Source organism: Astyanax mexicanus, chromosome 16 (assembly GCF_023375975.1).
Source record: "Astyanax mexicanus isolate ESR-SI-001 chromosome 16, AstMex3_surface, whole genome shotgun sequence".
NCBI classification, from domain to species: Eukaryota; Metazoa; Chordata; class Actinopteri; order Characiformes; family Acestrorhamphidae; genus Astyanax; species Astyanax mexicanus.
Window position 1 is genome coordinate 21532288 of NC_064423.1, and position 23787 is coordinate 21556074.

At 38.0% G+C, this 23787-nt stretch overlaps 1 protein-coding gene across 1 annotated transcript in view; it reads right to left on the bottom strand.

The window, feature by feature from the left end:
* Positions 1-2008: 2008 nt before the first annotated feature.
* crb1 (crumbs cell polarity complex component 1) overlaps positions 2009-23787 on the bottom strand; it is a 40910-nt gene continuing 19131 nt past the window's right edge. Inside the window, exons 6-13 of the mRNA XM_007233229.4 lie at positions 19983-20903; positions 17347-17903; positions 16987-17152; positions 14332-15262; positions 12343-12387; positions 10791-10913; positions 9021-9147; positions 2009-2580 (exon numbers count right to left, since the gene is read on the bottom strand). Of these exons, the coding sequence (XP_007233291.3) occupies positions 2362-2580; positions 9021-9147; positions 10791-10913; positions 12343-12387; positions 14332-15262; positions 16987-17152; positions 17347-17903; positions 19983-20903 (3089 nt within the window). The 3' untranslated portion in view covers positions 2009-2361. The remainder of the gene's footprint in view (positions 2581-9020; positions 9148-10790; positions 10914-12342; positions 12388-14331; positions 15263-16986; positions 17153-17346; positions 17904-19982; positions 20904-23787) is intronic.

Genomic DNA, 23787 nt, shown 5'->3' on the forward strand with positions numbered 1-23787 from the left:
AGCGAAACATCCTGCTTTTCTGCAGCACACTGGCGCACATACAGTGCAATGCCATGCATCGGATTTATTGAAAGTATTTATTTAGGACCACTTTGTTTGAAGGCTGCCTGCGTAGGGATGTCATAGTGCATACATGTGCACTGAATTACATGTTCTAACGATTAAGCAATGTTTTTTAAAGTTTTCCACTTTTTTTAAGGACTTGTTCTGGTCTGGGTCACATCATAATACATCTTATATCATCTCGTAAGAGCTCGTCCAAAGATCGCAAGTTCATTTCCTGGGTCATGCTACCTGGGCATCAGCAGCCGGAGCCTGAGACAGGGCACAATTGGCCTTGCTCTCTCTTGGGAGACAGATGAAGCTATTTCAGTGTCAGGCTCCAATTGTATCGGAGGAGGCATGCGCTCGTCCAGACCTTCCTAGGAGTCGGGTGCATTTTAAGCGAATGGGTGAATTAGTTAAGCTAAATTGGGGAGAGAATTGGTTAAAAATATTAAATAATGAACTCCATATGCAGGTCGCCTTTAAATAAATGGTAACAACATTCATATATAAGGCTAGTCATCCTATATATATATTTTATATTATATATATAAGCCATTCATGACAACGGACATAAACCTACATAAACACTATAGATAAAGGCCTTTCCCAACACAAATGTAAATTGTCATTCAACACATTCTGAGATGAAATCATATTCCAATCGATTAAAGCTAAAGTCTTAATAAGAAGAATCGTGAACACTTTTATTCCATTAACAACATTTATGTAGGTTTATATCACTCTGTGTCACATAGTCTTATGCATAAAAATGTATAAAAAACTGTTGAAATATAACCAAATATTCCTACAGAGACAATCACCGCCCTGTAGTAAAGACGCATGACAACACAAACAGACGCCACAGAAGAAAGGCAGTGTGGTGGATGATGTCCGGTACTGTGATGATTGAAGTGTACGCATTTCAGTTGTGGTCTTAAGTAGTACGAACTCTGTCCGTACGTGCAGTTGCATGCCCTCTGTACTGAAGTCATAGTGTTTAAGGACAGTATAGGTCAATCTAATGTGTTATTTCAGGAACCACTGGTACAACTGTATGCACTGTGAACTGAGAATAAATTATATAGATGTTTATGCAACTTTCATATCGATGGCTTGTGTTCCTTTTTTCATTTGTTTTATTTTATTTTATTTAAAGTGTTTGTTCAAACAAGAAGAAATCAGTGCATAAATAAAAGAAACTGACGATTTTTCCACCCCCCAAAAAAGAGAGATATATATACAACATTACAGTATTACACACAGATTGTCTAGTCTAAATTATGAAAAACCTTGTACACATAAATTTAAAATCAACAATGTAAACAGATAATCCCCTCAAAATCCTACCATTCCACAAGTTTACTATCTATCCCTACCGCTGACCTAGAGCCAGTTCCTTACATGACCTTTTTGATGGCTAATAGTCCTACTGGAACAGGACATTTTTATACACAGGAAGCTTTTTCTACTGCACGTGATTACCTAGATCTTTTTGTGACACATCAGGATCATAAACCCTTTATGAACACCTGCATTTCTAAATTCATTACTAATAAAATGTGATCTGATCATTCTCTTAACCAATATTTTAAAGAAATACTGTTACGCCTTGAGTGAACATCCGCACTGCAGGCTAGAAAAAGTAAGTAAGTCAACACTTACAACACAGTTTTTGAATGTTTTAACCAGTTAATATCCCCATTGAGCAACAACTTGCACAATGTTGAGAGGAGGAATATTCATCCATTATCCTGCTGCTCAAACCCCAAACCATGATGCTCCCGCCACCATGTTTCACACTTTTACTTTTACTGTTACTTTTGGCTTTTTCTTTCTCACTCACTTTCTCACTCACTCACCCCCCCCCCCCCCCCTCCTCCAGCATTGTCCATTGTGCCCTTGGATTGATCTTAACAGTACACCAGACATCCTGCAAGGAGGTAGCTCCTTCAATATCCCACCCACACAGAAGATTCTGTGGACTCCCAAATCTTACCTTTCTGAGAGAATAACGAAATCCTTACATTTGATTTGAATGTAAAATTGTCTTCTCGTGCTGCCTGCTGCTGCTGTTTCTGCAGGGATCCTCTAGTGAAGCTCGTCCACATGCTTACGATGGAGAAGAGATGAAGAGATGATGCCACCCAGGCAGGTCTCAAATGTGCAACCCTGCCACTGAGACACAGGCGTGTTAACCACAACACCATCTTCATGCAAGCTCTTCAAAGTACCTCCATAGGTGCAATCAGTCCACCTTAAATACTGATCATTTCATTTTGAAACTCTTTTAAATGTTTGAATATGGCTCCCGGTTCAGATGAGTCTCTCTGCAGGTGGAGGCTGAACGATGTTCCACATCTCCACGCGGGACCCCTCCTTCTCCTGACGGCTCGGGCTGTAGGTCCCGCGGGTGGCCCGCCGGTTCAGGGCGACCACCAGAGCTGAGGCTGCTGCCAGCAGAGCCAGAAACAGCACCACCGACACCAAGCTCACAGACAGCAGCAGCTCGGTGGCTATACTCTCCCCATTCAGCTACAAGAGAACACAGTAAAAACACAGAGTCTGAGAAATAAGATTACTCACAGCTCATATGCAAGTCTGATATGCACCCATATGTTTGAGTAAAATGAATATTGTTGTTTTATTCTATAAACTACGGACAACATTTGTCCCAAATTCCAAGTAATATATTGTCATTTAGAGCATTTATTTACAAAAAAAAGAGAGGATGCAGAGCTTTCAGACCTCAGATACTGCAAAGAAGAAAACAAGTTCATATTCATAAAGTTTTAAGAGTTCAGTCTTACACACTGCTTTTGGATAATTTTATGCCACTCCTGGTGCAATAATTCAAGCAGTTCAGCTTGGTTTGATGGCTTGTGATCATCCATCTTCCTCTTGATTATATTCCAGAGGTTTTCAATATGGTGAAATCAAAGAAACTCATAATTTTTAAGTATTCTATTATTTTCTTTTTCCCAGAGCTGTACAACAATGTTGAATCTATCTCACCTACTATCCACTGTCAGACTGCCCTTTATTGTCGACTTGCCAAGAGAACACTGGCGAGTGTTCACCCTCACTCACAAGATGACACTTCACATCTCATTCAGTTATGGACAAGTTTACAAGCTGTCAAACACTGAGATCAATTTACATACAGGTGCATCTCAAAACATTAAAATATTGAGTTTAAAATGTAAAACTCAGACAATATATAGATGTATTACACACAGAGTGATGTATTTTAAGCGTTTATTTATTTTATTTGTTTATGATTATGGATTATAGTCAATGAAAACCCAAAAGTCAGTATTTAAGAAAATTCGAATATTATATAAGACTGGTACTTTTGGCAGTGTGGGCAGTGTGCAAAATCCTGCTAGAAAATGCAATCTGCATCCCCATAAAAGTTGTCAGCAGAGGGAAACATGAACCTCAAGACCTCAAGCAACTTCTTCAGTCTGGTCCCTTGATTTCCAAATGAATTGTAAAATTTACTGATGGTCAATGACAGTTGATGACAATGAAAGTCATGTCATCTGCTGGTGTTGATCCACTGTGTGTTATTAAGTCTAAAGTCAGAGCAGTGTTTTCCCAAAAAATCTTACAGCACTTCATGCTTCCCTCTGCTGACAACATTTATGGAGATGTGGATTTCATTTTCCAGCAGGACTTGGCACACTGCCCACACTATTAAAAGTACCAATTGGTCTTATATAATATTCTAATTTTCTTTTGGGGTTTTCTTTGGCTGTAAGCCATAATCATCAACAATAAAACAACAAAATCAAAAACAATAAACACTTAAAATAGATCACTGTGTTTAATACATCTGTATAATATATAGTTTCACATTTTCAACTGAATTACTGAAATAAAGTCACTTTTCAATGATATTCTAAATTTTTGAGATGCATCTGTATGCAGTGCTATCCCATGATTTTGACTTATCATTTTTGGTGTATGATGTGCGCACACAGTATTCTGTTCCAAAAAAAATGTTCACATTTATTAGGAGTGTGTATAAATTTATAACTGTGGGTGCATATGAAGTCTGAGCCTAACATGGGGCTGGTGAATGATTTTCCTATCATGCTGAAAATAGAATATTGAACATATGGCGCATATTTTATTTTTTAGCCACTACTTATTTGTATAGTATGGACAATTTTAAATATCATTATATCACTACTGTATTGAATTGTGAATTATTACACCCGTGGTAATGATACAGTTGTATGTAAATAGTATTGTATAATGTATCTCTTCGCTAAGGGTTTATCCTTCCATCCAGAGCTGAAGTGACACCAGGCTGGGGAAGCACTGACTGCACGGGGATGAGCAACAGTGACAGCTAGTAGCTCCAAGGCCCTTGAAACTTCATTTCCAATGAGTCGAGCTTAGCTCATCACCTGTTCTATGACTGTGGGAGGATTTCTCTGTGCTTGTGTGTGAATGTGTGTATGAGTGTGTGTATGTGTGTGACTTCCTCCAGATGAACGACCCTGTCATCAGGATAAGCTGCTCCCATACATCTACACCGCGTTTTTCCGACCTGCAGCGATGCTGCCACCGCTCTGCTGAGTTGCATTTCGTGGAGAAGCGTGAGCGTCTTTCTGCTGGCCCAGCACTATTCACTCACTCTGGAGGAACACACGTCGACAGCAGAGCCACCACCTCAACTCAGACACTCCAAACCCGCGAGATTTATGCTTCAGCAGCCACAAAACTGCCCCCCGAACAAACTGCACTCGCCTCTTCCACAGCGCATGATTTGTCACTTGCTTAAAGATGAACTCTTTAATCAACTTAATTTTAATTTTTTTTTGTTTTGTTTTATTTAAATTCTCAACTCCTATACTTTTGACTGAAAGACTACTACCTCAGTTAAGTTTCACACTAATTCAAAACTGCAAAAAAAATGGAAATTGTTTGACCCTTTTTTTTTTTTTTCTGGACAGGCAGTGTGTGTAGAACATAATTTAAAAATTATTATTAGTACAGCAATAGCTGCATCACATTCATATAAAACAAACAGCTACTTGGTTTGATTAAGCTGGTTAACCAGCATAAGGCATCTTCACTTAATGGTGTAGATCTTCTACAAGCATGAGCAGCCTGACTGTTTTGTATGCAGCTGTAATTAAAAGAGAAACTGCACTCTACACACAGGCAACTTTGCTAAAGAAAAAGCAAACAGCCAAATTGTGATTGCCTGAGGTCACAGTGAGTGCACGATGTCAGGTGACTAATTTGCCCTATTCCCCTGCCTGTATCCTGTTAGTGAGGATTAGCAAGGATGGTATCTTTAGCTACGATAGCTACTCTACCTACTCATGCCTTCAGAAAGGAGGAACGGCAGCTGAGTAAAAGCTGATTCACAAATTTAAAATACAGCACCAGTCAAAAGTATTTTTCCCTACATTGTAAATGAATACTGAAGTCATTCAGACTACGAAAGAACACATAAGGAAACATGTAGTAACTTAAAAGTGTTAAACAAACTAAAATACTATGTAAAGCATTTAGATAGGCTCTTATCTGTGGTGCTGTTAACTCTGATAAACTTATCCTGCGCAACAGAGGTAACTCCTTTTCTGGAGTGGTCCTGATGAGAGCCAGTTTCATCATAACCATAATTTTTTTCAAAATTCAAAAATATTTTCAAATTTCTTTTTCTAGCTCCAATAACCTCCACTTGTTTAGTTTGCTGTTTTCAGTCTTTCAGCTTCTGATTAGTTAAATGGGGTGTGCTTTTAGGTATTAATTTAGTGTCAATGTCTAATATTCAGTAAAACAGATATTCTTGGCATTAACCCAAACCCCTTGATACTACCTACGCACTACAATGAAGAACACATGTCCACTGAGCCTGCATACACCTTCAATTCTCTGGAGAACTTTTGTTTACATCCCTCCCCTGTCTCTCTGTTGCGCTCGGCGTGACTTTAGTTTCCGCTTTTTCACGTTTTTCTCCCTATCTCCTTATAAGGCCATTTTTTTTTCTGGCTGTGTCTCAATTCACTAGCCGGGGCAGCAATAGTGTATTGGACCACGACCCTGATAACACGGGTTTGATCCCGCGTAAGGGTCAGTGTGTTCATTTATTTATGTTTTTCCTTTCTTCTTGGGTTTACCTGCTTTGAGATCCACTGTTCTGCAATTAGGTTCAACAACCCTCTGGGTTGGAGAGCTACTAGTCTGCAGCACTTCATTCCATTACACTACATTTTACAAAATAGATTTTTTTTTTTTTTGTGGCCCGGAAAATAGCTTGGAAAATGGCTTGGAAAATATTTGACCCGCGGCCAAACTTAATTGCTGACCCCTGCTGTAAATGATTGTGGGGGTTCATGTCAATATTCAAGCTTAATGAGAGCTGATGATTAGTAAAATGAGTAGCTTTGATAAAAAAAAAAAAACAATTAAAAAGTGTTCAACAGTAAAAATCTCTAAATCCTCAGCATCCCGAGCATCTCACAAAGTCAAAGACAGCGATGACTTGACACCCCGCAGCTGATTCTTTGACTGCATTTTCCATTGTGATGGTTTTGACGTGCCTGCTTCAGTGGGCCCGTCCTTCAAAATCTCCAGCAACAGCTTTTCACAGCGTACAAAAGAGACAAACTACAGGGAGCTACAGGAACACTCTGATGACGAATAACAGAGAAGAGACAGCTACACAAAAATCTACATCTACAGATGACAAATAACAGCATGAGAACGGACAGAGTGGAAAGATGTGCTTTATTTCAACACAGACAAGACAACAAGATGACAAGATGAGATGACACTCATGATGAGAACTTGTTCAGGTCATGATCAACATGACTAACAGATAAACAGTGTCAGACAGACAGATGAACAGACAAATGAACAAATGAAAAGAATACTACTGACACTGACAAGAATTGACAGGGAGATGTGCGTCCGATTCCAATAAATGACTGAGCTCAAGATGACGAACATAGATAACAGAAGCGCTCATCAGATTTCAAATCAAATAACAGTCTGTGTCTAATGTAAATCAGTACTACATTTTCTAAGCTTCTTTTAGTTGAGACAATGTGCATGATAGTAAATAAAATATCCAGTTTACACCTGTATCAGAGTATCAACACCACAAAAGTCAAGTAGATAAGTGTAAACTCACCAAAGATGCATATAAAATTGATACACAAACTACTTCAAGAGGTGGCCCATAGCCTATAGCAGTAGCACTATAGCAGTGTTAATGCATCCAAACCCCCTCCTAGTACAACTGAAACACCCGGAATCATTTCTGTCTGACTAACAGGAGATGTATTGATTAAAATGTTAATCAGTATACAAATTAGGGCTGCATGATATGTTGTTTAAGCATCATCACATTGTGTGCATGCGCAATAGTCACATTGCAGGACGTGCGATGTCACTTAAGGCAATTAAATCAAACCCGTTTGTCATGTTGAAATGTTTTGATTCTTGACACAAGAGGTAGGTACACAGCGCTGTCTCTGTGTCTGTGTAAGTGACAGGCTGCTGCTGCCCGTGTGAAAAGCGTGAGGGGGAGCACCAGGAACAGTGTAAAAGAACGTTGCAATGTAAAAACATTTGCAATGTACAATTTTTCCAAAATCGTGCAGCCCTAATACAAATCCACATACTAGTGACGGCGATTAGGTGTAAATGGGATCTGACTTATTACAAACCCACATTCAGTTTTTATCCCCTTTTATACATACATATAAATAAAGATGCTTTATATTATTTTGGTTTATGCAATAGAATACCCTTTTGACTCACCTTTTAATCTCTTAAAGTACATTTACTTAATGTTTATACATGTGTTTTTACATTCAAACATCTCTATTTCAAACATGGTTCTTTATAAAAAAACAGAAGTTGTCCTTAATGATTTTGTTCAATGAACCATTTACAGTTTCAGTTTATGTTTTTTTAAGGGTATTTGAACCATAATACACAAGTGCTACATTTTATAGCAGCCAGCTAGACCTGAATAAATCATTGTGCCTTCATTCAGTAAAAACATTGCTGTAATTATGGTTAACCTGAGACTGAGTTAAAATAGTAATAAGGCACAAACCACATCTGTTCATCATCTAAAGCTTTTCTAAACAAGTGTAACAAGTGCTGTAATAAGAGAAACCTTCTCCACTGTAACAAATGCACAAAGCATTACTGACAGTCTTAAGTCTTAGATAAGGTAATGCTTTGGTACTATATGGCAAAGAAATGTCAGCAGGTAAAATGCAGCCCAAATATCTAATATTTGTCATTATATGAAGACTGTAAGAACAAGTTGTTGGAAGTGTTGCTGAGGTGAAATGGCAAAAACAGCCTTTATATAAATGAATACTTGTTGAAGTAAATTATACATCTTAGTAATAAACAGGTTGAAAGGATTATGTAAATGTACTGTAGCCATATGTAAATAATGTAATCTAATGTGATAAATAATATAAAAATGTTAATAGTATTAGAATATTATAAGGACTTATTTTAAGGATTTTATTGAAGATTAAGTGAAATTATCATACTGCACTTATAAAAAAAAAAAAAAAAAGAATAAATAAATATATAAATATTTTAATAAATTAATATCAGTATCAATGTCCAGAAACTGGAAAAGAAATATTATCTACATTTAAATATTCTCTTTTTTCCCTTGTTATTGTGTACATGTTAATTTAACTTTCAGCTATGTCAGCTACTGACGTTTTATAGTTCTTGCTGCTTTACTGACTCTTCTTCAAGCTGACTTTTTTTGTATATTAATTATAGAAGAAGATTGCAAATATGATTGCTATCTGTTTCTGGATTCACACACACACACACGCACACACTCATTCATGTCCCCCCCAGTCCACTGCTGGCTCTCCTTCGTCCAGCCGCAGAATGAGGTAAGACAGCAGCTGGAAGAGGTTCTGCCACAGTAAAACAGCCACGTAAAAGTAGATGTCGCTTACGTCGATCTGGCAGGTTTCACCCGCGTAGCTCAGCTCACACACGCAGTGGAACCTGTTGACCAGGTTCCGGCAGTATCCTCCGTTCAAGCACGGGTTAGACTTGCACTCGTCCACCTCCTGCTCACACCTGAACACAAACAGATGCATGAAAGAGAGAGTCTTTGGTTACTGAGTGCGCAAGACACATTCTGTATTTCCATCTGAATATACTTTGAATTTAATTGAATATAGATTTAAATGGCTCATACTTAAAAGGCCTATACTTATTTATTTATTTATTTTTATATAGAAAAGTTCAGTTCAATGTAGAATTAAAGGCCCCATGCTTTATACAATTAATTTAAAATGAAAGGTTCCATACTACATGTGCATCTCAAAAAATGTGAATATCATTGACAAGTTACTTTATTTCAGTAATTCACCTCAAAGTGTGAAACTCATATATTGTATAGATGTATTACACACACACACACACACACACACAGAGTGATCTATTTTAAGCATTTATTTATTATATTGTTGATTATTACAGCTTACAGCCAATAAAACCCAAATCAGTAAAATTAGAATATTATATAAGACAAATTGATAACTTTTGGCATTGTGGGCAGTGTGCCAAGTCCTGCTGGAAAAATAAAAAATCTGCATCTCCATAATTTTTATTTATTCTTTATTTAACCAGGCAAGTCATTAAGAACAGTTTCTTATTTACAATGGCAGCCTGGCAAGAGGCAAAAAAGTCTCTTGAACATAAACTCACATACACAAAATGTACTGTACATACACATAAAGGTTAAAATAAAAGGTCCCATACTATATTCTATTTAACTTAAAATGAGAGAGCAAATCAACCATTAAATATAATGGTTTATAGGTATATATAGGTTAATAGGTACCACTTTAAAATAAGACTACCTTTATAAAGGGTTTATAAATGGTTTACAATACATTTATTAATGGTTACTAATTAGGTTGTAAATGCCTTAAAAATCATTAATAATCAGTTATAACACATCATTAGAAAGGGCAACAACATAGATGGCTGTGGGTTCACTATTTGGCAAAGAAAAGGTCATTGTTGCCCTTTCTACGTATGCGTTATAACTGATTATGAATGATTTTAAGGCATTTACAACCTAATTAGTAGCCATTAATAAACTAATTGTAAACCATTTATAAACCCTTTATAAAGGTAGTCTTATTTTAAAGTGGTACCGGTAAATATAGGGCCCATACTCTAGAATTAAAAGGACCACATTCAATTCAATTTAGAATAAAAGGGCAAATTAACACATCAATTCAGTTTATTAAAGTGCCCATATATCCAATACCACTTGTTCTTGTGTGTTCTCTTTGTGGGTTTATGTGCACATATCCTTGGGATACCACCCCACAACCTTTTTTTCTGATGAGGAAATGGTCAGTTTTAAATTTTAACTTTTTAATAACGTGAGCTCTTTTATGTCAAAGAAATACAATATGAACATTTGTGATTTAAAAAGAATACCTTTGTTGTGGAGCATTTAGCAGCAATAGAGGCCCCAGTTTCCAGTGTGTTTTAAATGAACTCCACACTATTATAACTCAGTAAAGTTACTGATCTAAGCACTTGATGGGGAATTGTCAGTTTTTGAATAGGCTCATTCAGTTGGTCTCTTGCTCAATAATTCTCTCTCTTTTCTTTCTGTATCTAATCTGAATGAGTGAGTGAGAGAGTGAGAGAGTGAGAAATTGATTAAGTGACTGATTTATTGACAGAGATCTACTTACCGGTGTCCAGTAAAGCCGGGCAGGCAGTCACATGTAAAAGCCGTCTCAGAGCAGTTACCCCCATTAAAGCATGTGTAGTTCCGCTTCTCGTCCCCACAGATGGACACTGGGAGCTTGGGGGCACTGGGGTGAATAGAAAAGAAGAGCAAAGAAAAGAAATGAACAGAAAAAAGATGAGGGGGATGCACCCCAACCCCCCAAAAAAAAAACCAAGAGGGTCCACCGGCTGTCCCTCCCATCTCCATCCTCACAATAATGAAAATTAGCATCTGAATGGACCCCAACTGCTAAGCAAGAGCATATTACATCATCACTGCGTATGAGGATTTGCATTAGTCTGGGTAAAATGTATGTAACTTACTCTAAAGTAAAAAAATATATATATTTTAAATATTTTTATGATATAGCCAGTTTATTCTATGCGTCAGATGTTCGTAAACCTTTTAGACGACATATCACTCGATCAAACTAAAACTTACAAATACACCTACTGTAGCAACAATGTGGGTTTTGGCCACTTTGCAATCCAGAGATTATAAATTGTGGTTTCTGGAGAAAATCAGATAAAAACATCTTGGAAAGCTTATGATATAACTGTATTTTTTAATCCAGTGCGATCTATGTATGAATTTTACCAGTCCGGTTTGTAAGGAGCAGTAAAGCCACTCCACTAAAGTACAGCTTATATAGGAGTTTCAGTTTAGTTCTCCAGCACTGGGGCATTAGCCGCTAACCGCTATTTCCTTGTTCAGAGGAGAGTATTATCAGCCTGTAGCCTGCTCCTAACTTCTGCTAGCACTGCTGGAGAGGTTAGCCACTAATGCTAATGCTCCAGCCTTAGTGCTGGAGAAAATTCGATAATCTAAGTTTACTGTAAATAAATGGAAGTGCTTTTACTCACTTAAATAAACAGTTTTCAGGAGAGAAATCTGCGTAGATTAACATCCTGTGCTTATTTGACTTTAAAAGAAAGTCTTTTTTATCACAGTTTTGTTTACTTATTTAATCCTTATATACTTATTAAAGTCCCTTATAGCCCCTCTTAAAATGCACCCTATATAATCCAGTGTACCTTATGTATGAAAATAGACCAGAAAATAGACCTTCACTGATAATGCGCCTTATAAATATGGTGTGCCTTATAGTGCGAAAAATACAGTAATAAACTAGTGTTTACATGCCATCCAGTTGAGCCTTAGGTTAGGTATTCAACCATTAATCCTAATGCTATAGAAACAGCTAATGCTATTGGGAATTGTGGAGTTCCACAGGGTTCTACTGAAATGCCTTTATAAAAATAATTTTTAAAACTATAAAACTGCTGTTGGTAGACTAAAGAGCTAAAGTTTGGGCTCTAACAGGTTAACACTAAACACAAACAAATGCAAATATTGATTAAAAAAAAGCAGATTTCACATTTCCAGTAAGTGGTCTCATGTAAAACGATGTAAAATGATTTTAATCAGGTTTCTGGTGTAATGGTTAAATATTTTAAGAAAAGAAACTACTACAAGCACAGAGATAAAGAAAGAAAGATACAGAGGAAACTTACATGCTCTTGACAACTATATACCAAGGAATCTCTTCAACCCGGTCGCTGTGAGGGGGGCAAACAAACAGAAAACAGAAAATGTGATTCTTTTTTTGTTTTTCATCCACAAGAAAACTTTGCACCAAAGATGCCTCTTGCTCCAGAGAGGAGAAAAGATGGATGTATTACATCTCCCCGCTGCCTGCGAAGCACTTTCAAAGGAGATGCGAGGAAACGATGTGGCAGCAAGACGTGTTTACGAGATAAATGGTTGCAGGCGTGCCTCTGATGCTGCCCTAAAGGCAAAGCACATCCGCAGGGGTGCTCCCGCAACAGAGACGCTATTATAACCATTGCAGCTTTTAAATGAAACTTATGGCAGCAGACATTACCACAAATACACTCACACGCATAAATAATACCATAAAAAACATTTGCATTTTCAGGCTAACAAATCAGTCCCAGAGGGCACTCGAGTTCAGTGAGAAGAAGCCGCTGTTCTGCTTCTTAAAGGAGATCCTTTGTATTTGCTTTTTCGGCCCATTAAAATGTACAAAGCTTGGAATATAGTTTTGTATTCTCTTTCGTAAAAAAAAAGAGCGCCACACATTGTTTCATGAGAATATTACTTTGTTTTTGCTTGTGCGCGTGTGATTTAAGCGCTTGCTTTAGTTAAGATCAATGGTGCGTGATAAGACGAGGGACCGTGATCACCCTCAGCACAGAGCACACACTCTAACGAGGTCACAGGGAATATGACTGAAGAGGAAAAAGAAGCTCAGGAACAAAGACTTGAATGTTTGCTTAAATTGCTGCTTTGTGGTCAATCTGTGCTCCAAATTCATTCATGCGCAGATTTTAGAGAAGAACCCTACTCATATACTTTTGAGTTCCAGGCAAGCGCATTCCAATCAGTCAGCATAAATCAGCATTAAAATGATCGTTCAGCAAACAATCAAATTTCCATTTTTCCCCTCAGCCAAATGAAGTCAATCAGCCAGGACATGTTTGGTGTCACATGTTTGCTCGTTTAGTTTTGTGTGAGAGCTACAAAGCTAAAATGTTAAAAGCTGAAACATTTGATTACAAATAGCACAGCCAATCAGTCCTGTTTTAGGGGATGTACTGCGACACAATGGAAATAAAACCATTTTACATGCGTTTCTGGCAGCAGTATGTCAAATTTAAAAGAAATATAAGATTTTATCATTCCTAAAAATGCTGTGTTCTGACTGTGTATTGTCAAAAATGACTTTAAATATTGAGATATAACATTTTTGCCATATCACTCACCACTAAGTAGCATTAAGTTGCATTAATTTTAATCTGTCTTTGTAAGAATTCAAGTAAATGAAGTTCATTTTGTGTAGCTCTGAAATGTTTTATGGCTCTTTGGACTTTATTTTGAAGAGCATTTCTTTAATTTTTTTATTTCTATTTTTTTTTTCTGTTTTCCTCCCAATTTAGCTAGGCCAATTGTCCCACCCATTCAGTAGCATCACAGCGCGCTCTGAGGAAAGCACAGCGACTCAGTTCTGATACATCAGCTCACAGACGCCTTGTGCTGATCGTCATCACCCTTTAAAGTGATGAGGGGAAAGAGCACCATCTATCTACCCAGAGAGAGAAAGGCCAATTGTGCTCTCACGGGGCTCTGGCAGCTGATGGCGAGCTGCATCACTGGAATTCGACCACATAGAACCCCCTTGAAGAGCATTTCATCCACCTAGTGCAGGGCTCCTGCCCAACCAAGAGCTTTGCCCTGGCAGTGGGTCTTTTGAATCAACTGAACCTATTCAGAAATGTCACATAAATGTCAAAAAAGGTGCGAGAGGCATTAAACCTCCTTATGAGTACTAATGAAAATCTGCTATAAAATATATATTTTTATTTGTTTATTTGTTTTCTTTCTTACATAAATCTTTGCTATAGAAACAAATGCAAAATGCAACAATTACTGTAATAAGTGACTCAACTCCTTATATAATGTAGATATCAAAGGTAACTCACGTGCAGTATGGCCCGGTGAAATTGTCTGCACAGAGGCATGCATACTGGCCAACGCCGTGCAGGCAGGTGCCGCCATTTGCGCACTGGTGCTGGGCACAGACATCCACCACCAGTTCACAGTTAACGCCAGTGTAGCCCAACTCGCAGACGCACTCGTACTGCAGACCGTGAGCAGTACAGTTGCCGTGGTGACAGGGGCTGGAGGCGCAGATATCTGTGCTAATTTCACAGCGCTGGCCCACCCAACCAGAAGGGCAGGTGCAGTTAAAGAGGTCAAAGAGATCCTCGCAGTCGCCGCCATTGAGGCATGGATTGGGCTCACATACCGGACCACCAGTGCACCCACTGACCACTGATTCTGTGGACACTTTCTGGAACTGCTCCTCCTGGATCCGGGGCAGCCTAACGTCACCAGAGCCATAATACGGCAGCACTACTCCACTGATCTCCACGGTGCTCAAACAGCCATACAGATTCCTGTCTGGCTCAGTTTCCAGACCCCCCAAAAAGATGTCCACACCCTCCTGAAGGAAGTCAAGGTTGCTGGCCTCGGAGATTGATGTGACTAGCTCTTCTCCATCATCTGGGAAAAGCATGGTCCATTGGGAAGCGTTGGCCCAGGGTTCAACCATAAAGAGCTGTACTCTATGCCATTTGCCATCAGCTATGGGTCTAGTGCTGTGTAGAGTTAGTGGGGAGGAAGAGGAGTTAGAGAATGAAGGTGAGGAAGGTGTGCTGAGCAGCTCCAAAACCAGCAGACCGTCCTGTAGCGAAACTTTTACAAAGTCTGAGCCTCTGCTGGCATGGAGAATGACTGCTTTGCGCTTCCGAGTGCGAATACTGAAGGATATGTTGGTAAAATGGCGGGAGATCAGTCCATTAAAACGGTATGTTAGCATCATATCACCATCAAAAGTAGCATTGGAAATACCTGCAAACAGAGAAAACAGTTTATCGGTCAGCATTAATATAACATAGCTTAATTAAAACAAATTTTTTAATGTTTTTAAGGCAAACTAATCAGTTTACACAACATTTCAGCACCGCTGTCCTTCTAACCTACATTACTTAAGCAGCTAATAAGAAAACTAATGATTCTTAGCTAATCAGTGTGGTTAGCCGCCACAGTGTTAATCCTCTTGAACAGTGGTAGATAAAAGAAAACAACACTATAAACAGATATAAAGCTCATACTGAACCCCACAGATTTTTTTTTATATCCAGCCCCGTTACATTCTCACAGATTTAAAAATGAGCAACATAGCGTTAGCTTGGACTCTGCTAAACTGTAAAGGTTAATCCTGCTGGTGGGGTTAATGTGGAATCATACGGCTTGGCTCGGCAGATGGATGAAAATCATAGTTAATCTAAAGCAGGCTAATCCAGGCTGGAAATAATCTGCCCCCTACAAACACTACAAATAACTAGCATATTGTAAGATTAGCATTCAGTGGCTAAACAAGACATTTACATACAGTCTCCTCTGGAGCTTCTGTAACAAAACTTAAAAATGGCTACAGTTTTTTTTTAACACCTTAAGTAAACTACAGCCTTAAGTAATACTCTAGCATGGTTTTTTTCAGCAGGGTATATAAATGCCAGTGGTGTTCAGTCATGTCAAGCCCCTGGCCTAGCTACGTAGCTATAAACCAGCTAAAACTACAGACTAACACAATCAAAGTAGCATGTAATAATTCAAACAGCTCATCCTCAAAAATATGCCCCAAAACACTTACATTTTTTTGGTAAAATATCTTAAAAACTTTCCTATCATAGGAATTGTCCTAGTTTCTAAAACGGAAACAGTCACTCTGCAACTTGTAATTCCTGATTTTGTCTGACAAAATATTTGAAACGTAAATGAACAGTTTTGCACATAAACATAAAAATGGAAATATTCTCACGCTGAAAATAGGATTCAGTGCAAAACTGGGGCTAAGCAACGTATTTTTATTAAATGTGAATTCAATTTAAATCTGCTGTTAATTGAGGGCAAGCTAACCTGCGTATGAAATTTAAAAGTTGTATTCAATGTTGGCATGAGGTAATGCAAACTTTTTCTAACTTCCCTGCCAACAACAACTCTGGGAAAAAATTAAGAGACACTTCCGTTTCTGAATCGGTTTCTTTGATTTTGTTATTTATAGGTATATGCTTGAGTAAAATGAACATTGTTGTTTTATTATTTAAACCACATACAGCATTTTGCCCAAATTCCAAATAAAAATATTGTCATTTAGAGCACTTATTTGCAGTAAAAGTTTGAGAAATGGTGGAAATGACAAAAAGATACAGAGCTTTCAGGCCTCAAATAATGTGAAGAAAACAAGTTCATATTCATTCAGTTAATTCACAGTTCAGAAATCAATATTTGGTGGAATAACCCTGGTTTTTAATCAAAGTTTTCATGCTTTTTGGCATGTTCTCCTCCACCAGTCTTACACACTGTTTTCGGATAACTTTAGGCCATTCCTGGTGCAAAAAAAATTCAAGCATTTCAGCTTGGTTTGATGGATTGTGATCATCCGTCTTCCTCTTGATTATATTCAAGAGGTTTTTAATTTAGTAAAGTCAAAGAAACTCAAATTTTTAAGTGGTCTCTAATTTTTTCAAGAGCTATATTTGTTGTATAAGTCCTACAGCATTTCTACTTACAGTCGTAGCCTTGACCAACAGTCCTACACTGAGCTTGAGCAGGGCATGGGGAGAGTTCACACCACTTAACCACCTCGCAGCGTAGACCAGAGGTACTGGGGGGACAGGCACAGGTGAAATCATCCCACATTGAGAAGCACATCCCACCATTCTCACAGGGGTTTTTCTGTGGAGAACAAAAATGAGGATGTATAGTATAAGTGTAATTTAAATGTGAACTAATACATTGCACCATAATTTGATTTGTTTGTGTTCGTGCCACAGAAGCAGGATTAAGGAAAACTACCCTAGAAGTTAATCTAATCGAATAACACTGATCGCTATTAAATAAAGACAAATGGTATATGTCTTGTGACTTACCGTGCAATAGTCGTCCCCAATACAGCCTTCAATAACATTAACCAAAAGCTCAGGTTCAGATGACTTTACTGGGACATTGGATGGGAAGAACAGCAATGGCTCGTCATTAAGACGAAGGTCCTGGATGCAGCCTTTGAAGTGACCACCGAACACATTTAAGGAGCTTCTGTCTCTCACGCCCGCCACATAGACCTTGTCCCCAGCCTGCATGTCAACAGAGTCAACCGGCACAGGTCCAGACACAAGGTCAGATTCCAGCAGCATCATCTGGCCCTGCTCAATAGCTACACTTACAAAGTGGCTTTCACCATCGCTAACAATGTTCTTGCTCTCTATGATCTGGGAGCTGCCAAACTGAGCTTTGATTCGTCCTCGCTCCAGCCACACGCTGAGGTACTGGCTACTGGTGCTGTTGGTGACAAGAAGCAGTAGACCCAACTCTTGGCGTGTCCGAAGAAACATGGAGAGGGTGATAATAGAAGGATCAGGCTCGTCGCTAACGTTGAAGACAGCGTAGCTCAAAGAGCCCTCCTGACCAAACCTGGCAGGGGTGTATTCTGTAGGACAAAGAAAAAAAATTACTGTATACATAAAACAACATTCTTCAGCTCTACTCATATTTGTAGCATTGTAAGTCATATTCTAAGGCATTTGTAACAATGTTTGTTTCTGTTTTTAATTTTCCTCAACAAAAAAATAAATAAATAAATAAATTTTATTAAACATTTTTAGACAAAAGAAACTAAGATTCATTAATGCAAATGTGTTTGACATAAAACAATCCTTCAGCTCTACTCCCTTTAAACATTATAAGCCTAGGCACAATCCCATTTCCCATTTGCACTCCAACCTTTTGCCTTCGCGTGCCATTGAGTTACAAAGGAAAGTGGATTAAGTTATGGGACAACTCCTTTCTTTTTTTTTCTTTTTTTTTTAACATGATGTGTCATCAAAATAAATAAATTCTTAAAAAAAAAGGAAAAAAAAATTCACTGCTTTATTACCAGCCTACTAGCGCTGCTCTATAGCCAACCTTGCCAGTCTGTTCAACCTCTGACCTTCCTGCTGCTGCTGAATTTTCCCATTTCAACAACTCATCATTTTAGAATATGATTTTTCTCATTTATTATCGTCCACCCCTAATTCCTTGGTAAGAGGAAGATGAAGTTAGCTATTTGCTAGCTTTGTGTTGGAATATTCCCATTCCACCTTAAAGCATGCAGCTTCCTCATGTGGCAGGGCCTGCATCCAGAAACTTCTGCTACTCTCCCTCTCCTCCCCCTCTCTTCCTACTTCCTACTCCATTCCTGGAGGAGTGGAGAGAAGGAGCAGTAATTGGGGAAATGGGGCAGCTGATCTCTCTTAATAGGATGTTGACTACTGATGAACTGAGCCAATCACAACGCTCGCTTTCAGCTCACCCTAATACTGCCCAGCCAAGCAGCCATCCTTTTAACTGTGGATGATTGAACTCCTTTTGCTCATTGCAAAGACAATACTACAGGTTCAAATATTTTATGAAATATTTGCCAGTCAGATAAAAATGTAAGCCTTGTGTTTTATGTGTTTTTTTATTATATATATGTAAGAATCTATGTTTTTCTACACAATGTATTACAAAATTCAGTAAATAAACCATACCCCACCTATAATCAGTAAATCTATCCCAGCTGTAATTGGAACTCCCTACCCATAGGAGTTAACACACAAAATAGAGGGGCTAAATAGAAGGGAAAAGGGGTAAAACGGGATAGGGCCTGTATTACTGCTTTGTAGCCTACTGTGATATGGATATGATATCAAACACAATATTCTTAGGGTGGGTGTTATGTTTGCCAGTGGTCTGCAACCATTATACCCCTACTTCAATATGCCACTTAGTTAGGTGGGGAATCCAGGACCAAAAAGTAAAACCCGTCCCAGGATATTTTGTTCCAATTGCTCTGTGTATATCTGTATATTTTAACTAAATTCATGTGACAGTTGATAAAATTGAAATATTTGATGATGTAATTCATATTCTACGTGAACTTTAACATTGCTTTTTCTGTTTTGAATTTTCCTCAAAAGTAAAAAAAAAAAAAATAAAATAAAACCAAACAGTTTTAGAAAATAGAAACTCATAAATGATTCATGAATGAAAATGTTGTCGATTCAAAATGTTACGCCAAAGAAGAAACATCTAATAGGTTATCCTATCCATACATTTAAATGTATCTTAGTTATTTTAGAATGTATATTTTTCATTTAAATTTTTCATTTGTACGTGTAAAAATTCATGCATTTTGCCATTAAACATATCAAGTTTATCAAACGTCCGGTAAATTTATTGCCAATACTCAAATTGTAGATTCAGGTATACAAGGCAGCAAGAACAAAATCATGGAATGTGTTTTTTTTTTTTTTTTTTGTGAGCAACCACTTCTCCTAGTTACATTTTAGTGTTTCCTCTGTAATGCTCTGATCTCTTTACAACATGGCTTATTTAAGTAATACGTTCACTTTCCATATTTTAAGCCAGGATAATGCTTAATGCCAAAAAGTAAAGGCTATTAAAGAACCATGTTTGTAAAAATGTGCAATTTCTTGTGAACAATTCATTCGAAAGAAACATCAAGGAAAAATCAGCAAATTACCATCAGCACAGTTTTGCCCTTTGTATGGTCTTTGGCACTTGCACTGGTATCCCTGCCACAGGTTGATGCACTCGCCTTGATTCTCACACGGAACATCGAGGCAGCGGTCCCGGTGGTCGCAGCCACGTGTGACATTCACAGCAGAAGCACTTAACCAGTCCTCTGGCACCATCAGCTGAGAGTCCACATATAAGTCTCTCATGCAGCCGATGAAGGAACCAGTAAGGCCTTCGTCTGCCGGGCCTCCAATCAAGGTGCTTTTCAGGGATGTCTCTAGTATCAATGGTCCAGTCTCTACCTGGGCTGTTGCACCACAAAATTCACTTTGGCATGGCTCCAGGAGCTGAAGGAACAGTGTACCTTTGCTAAAGACAGTCTCCACTGTGTGCCACTCTCCATCCGCCACGTTCTGAGGTAACTTTAGAGCCCAGCCAGGCCCTTCGCCTTCGCTCTCTGTCCTTAGGCTTAGTCGCAAATGACCGTGCAGCAGCTCCAGTGTGAGCAGAGGTCCTTCACTCCCTCGTTGAAAGAGCAGCGTGTTGCTCAGCACTGTCCGGAAGCTCAGGGTGAGGTTGGAGGAGTAGTCCAGGAGTGGAGTCTGCAAACTCAACAAACCCCCAAAGGACTGGAAGGAGAACGCTGTGCTGGTCTGGCAGTGTGAGCCTGTGTATCCGGGCAGGCAGGAACAGCTGTAGCCGTGCAGACCCTCGCTCAGAAAGGGCGTGCAGGCTGCCCCGTTCAGGCACTCGTGACCCTCACAGCCCACCAGAGGCTCACTGCAGTTTTGGCCTCCATACAGAACACCGTCATTGCTCTCTAACGGACAAACGCATGTGTAGCCGCCGAGAGTGTCCTTGCACAAGCCTCCATTGTGACAAGGAGCAGAAGCACAATCGTCAATGTCCTCTTCACAGAAGGCACCTGAAGGGGAAGATGCAATATGACGTTATGAATAAATAATCAAAAGTTTCCTACTCCTCCTCTCTGCTGTCTATCATTAAACCTTATAATCTCACCATCTCATCACTGTCTATTCAGAGCATTCAAGCTTCTTTAACCATTTGGTCTCCGGCTTCAACCACTGATCACTTTGGATTAAATAAAAGCCTTTCTCTATGAGGTTTCCTCCTTTTTGTTTTTGGAGAACTTTTTGGAGAATCACCCCCATGTAATATATAGTTGATATAATATATACATAAGATAAAGTTAGTCATATCATTAAAATACTTGTCTCTCCCTTCATCTACACAATTCTTTGTTCCTCCTTATATTTGAGCATATTTAAGTTGTGCACATTAACCATTAAAAGCCATTTTTGTCTTTTAGTTTTACTAATTATTTCTGACCAAAATCAGGCCTAACAGGTTTTTAGAACAGATCAACATTTTGAATTTTAGTATAACCATGGCCTATAATCTTTTTCAAATTTTATGCACAGCCTTTATAGTAGAGCTGGGTAACATGACAATATTTTTATCTTATTGTGATCATTCCTATTATGTTTACATTATGATTTATAAATGTTGAAAAAGTGCTTAAAGAACACCTGCCTAACTGTACATTTTATTACAGAAAGTATTATGACAAAATCCAGTTTAATTGGATGATGTGCAGCAAAAACTGAATAAAAATACCAGTTTAGGAATCTTCTACTGTTGATGCATTTTGACAATGTCCAAATACTGCAATAAATATTGTGCATTGTGCAAATGTCTTTTTTTACCATATTGCATAGCTCTGACAGTGCATAATTACGTACACCATAGATGCAAAAAATACTGGAATTAGATCATGTCGCCCAAAGTTAAGAAATATATTGTGATCATTTTGGCTATATTACCCAACTTTATTCTATAGGCAATTAAACATAAAACACAACACATCTGAAATATGCACACAAAACTCCTGCAGGAAGGTATTTAAGATGTAAGGAGTGATGCTGATGTGATGCATGATGGTGCATGTTTACACAGTTCAGCTTTAAATACACAAATGTATAATATTCATGAAATCTTCATGAAAATCTCACTAGATGCTATCTCTTCATGCAAATGTCAAAAAGACCAGTGCTAACATGAAAAGGCTGAAATAAAATCAAATCAATGCTTACACTCCCCTAACCTCAATATCATACAAAAGGTGCTGAACAGCAAGATGACTCTCTCAGGAATATCTCAGCGCTACAGAGATATGCTTACTACTTCTCAGCTAAAACAAAACAACAAAATGTAATTTGGTGAAGGCACAAACTTTTGCAGAAGACCAATAATAGAATCCCGTATCCATTAGTCCTTAGTACCTCAGATTCTCCACACCACACTAAACTGGCTCATTGAAGATGCATTTTCCTTTACTTCTGTTGGAATGTGTATGAATTTGGCTCTTACAGTTGATGCCAGGAATAATGTGGGCATCTGTCAGTTGGTCATTCCTCAAGCACACAGTCATGCAAAGCTGGCTTCATAATGCCCAAATCCTAATGCCGTTTTGGCTGCCAACTGGCAGGGCTTAGGAATTATTAAATTAAATCAAATCCATAATGACTAACAAATCCATTTCTTCCAGAGTCTTTATATACACTATTAAGAAAGTTTTTTTTTTTTTTCTCAAGTTTTTTCCCCAATAAATTTTACTGTATTTTCCCTTTAAAGATTTTTACGAGAAAATTTCGTAGAAATGGAATACATGAATTATCTGCTTTAGATTGCAGCATTAACAAAACTAACCTTAAAACAATATTTACAATTTTACACAAAACTACTCTTGCTTTAATGTTACATCACTGTCAAATACAGTCAATAACTGCAGGAATGCATGAATAAAATCACAAAATCCTTTTCTGTCTTTAAAAGTATTATGAGTATGAATGTATTATCATAAACCTTTAATCTTATATTATATTTAATCTTACATTTTGGGTAGTTTTAAATATTGTGTTTGTGATGAAAACTAAGCGGAAATATAGCCTTTTTTGAGGGCGTGCCAGCATGAGCTACCTTTTAAAATCATTTATATTTAAATATAAAACTTTTGACAGGCTATATAAGGATTTATTAGTATTATTTTTTGTTAGGACAACTATACTAGTGTTGCTACCTATGACACCATTAGCCACACATCACATGGTCTACCTCACAAAGTCTTCACTTCTATCCAACACAACAACAAAAAAAACACGAGTGAGACATTACCTGAACTAAGCAAGAGGACACTCCAAACCCAAACGATATCTCTCCTCATCATCCTACACTCTGATCCTCTACTCTCTCACCAAACCTTCATGCAGCAACTTAATCTGGACATAAATACATACGGCTTTTAAGCCATTCTACCCAGTAGCTGTTACTGCTTCCTGATGCAGCGCTCTCGTCAAAGCAGCTCCTACAGGATTAGTTTAATGCTAGTTGAGTATCTTACAACCATGAAGCCCAATTATAGACTGCGCCTCTGAATCACTTCCTAAGCTGTCGACTTGATCTACGGTCTGTAGTGAGAGCGGCAGAACAGAATGAAAAAAGCTGCTGGTTTTGTAACTTAAATCAGTGAGGAGTACTATTTTTAACCACTTCTAATAATAATAATCCTTTTGTACAAACAGAAAAGAAAAAAAACATTTATCAAGATAAAGATATATAATTAGTGGCTAGACTTAATTCTAATCTTGGTCTGCAAAACTGGCTGTGAATGTTTTTGAGCTGAAACACATTCAAAACCAAATTACGAACTCTTTTTCAAACTCATCACAACACAGTTATTTTTTTATAAAGAAATTAATGATTTAAGTCTAATTTATTATCTGTTGTTT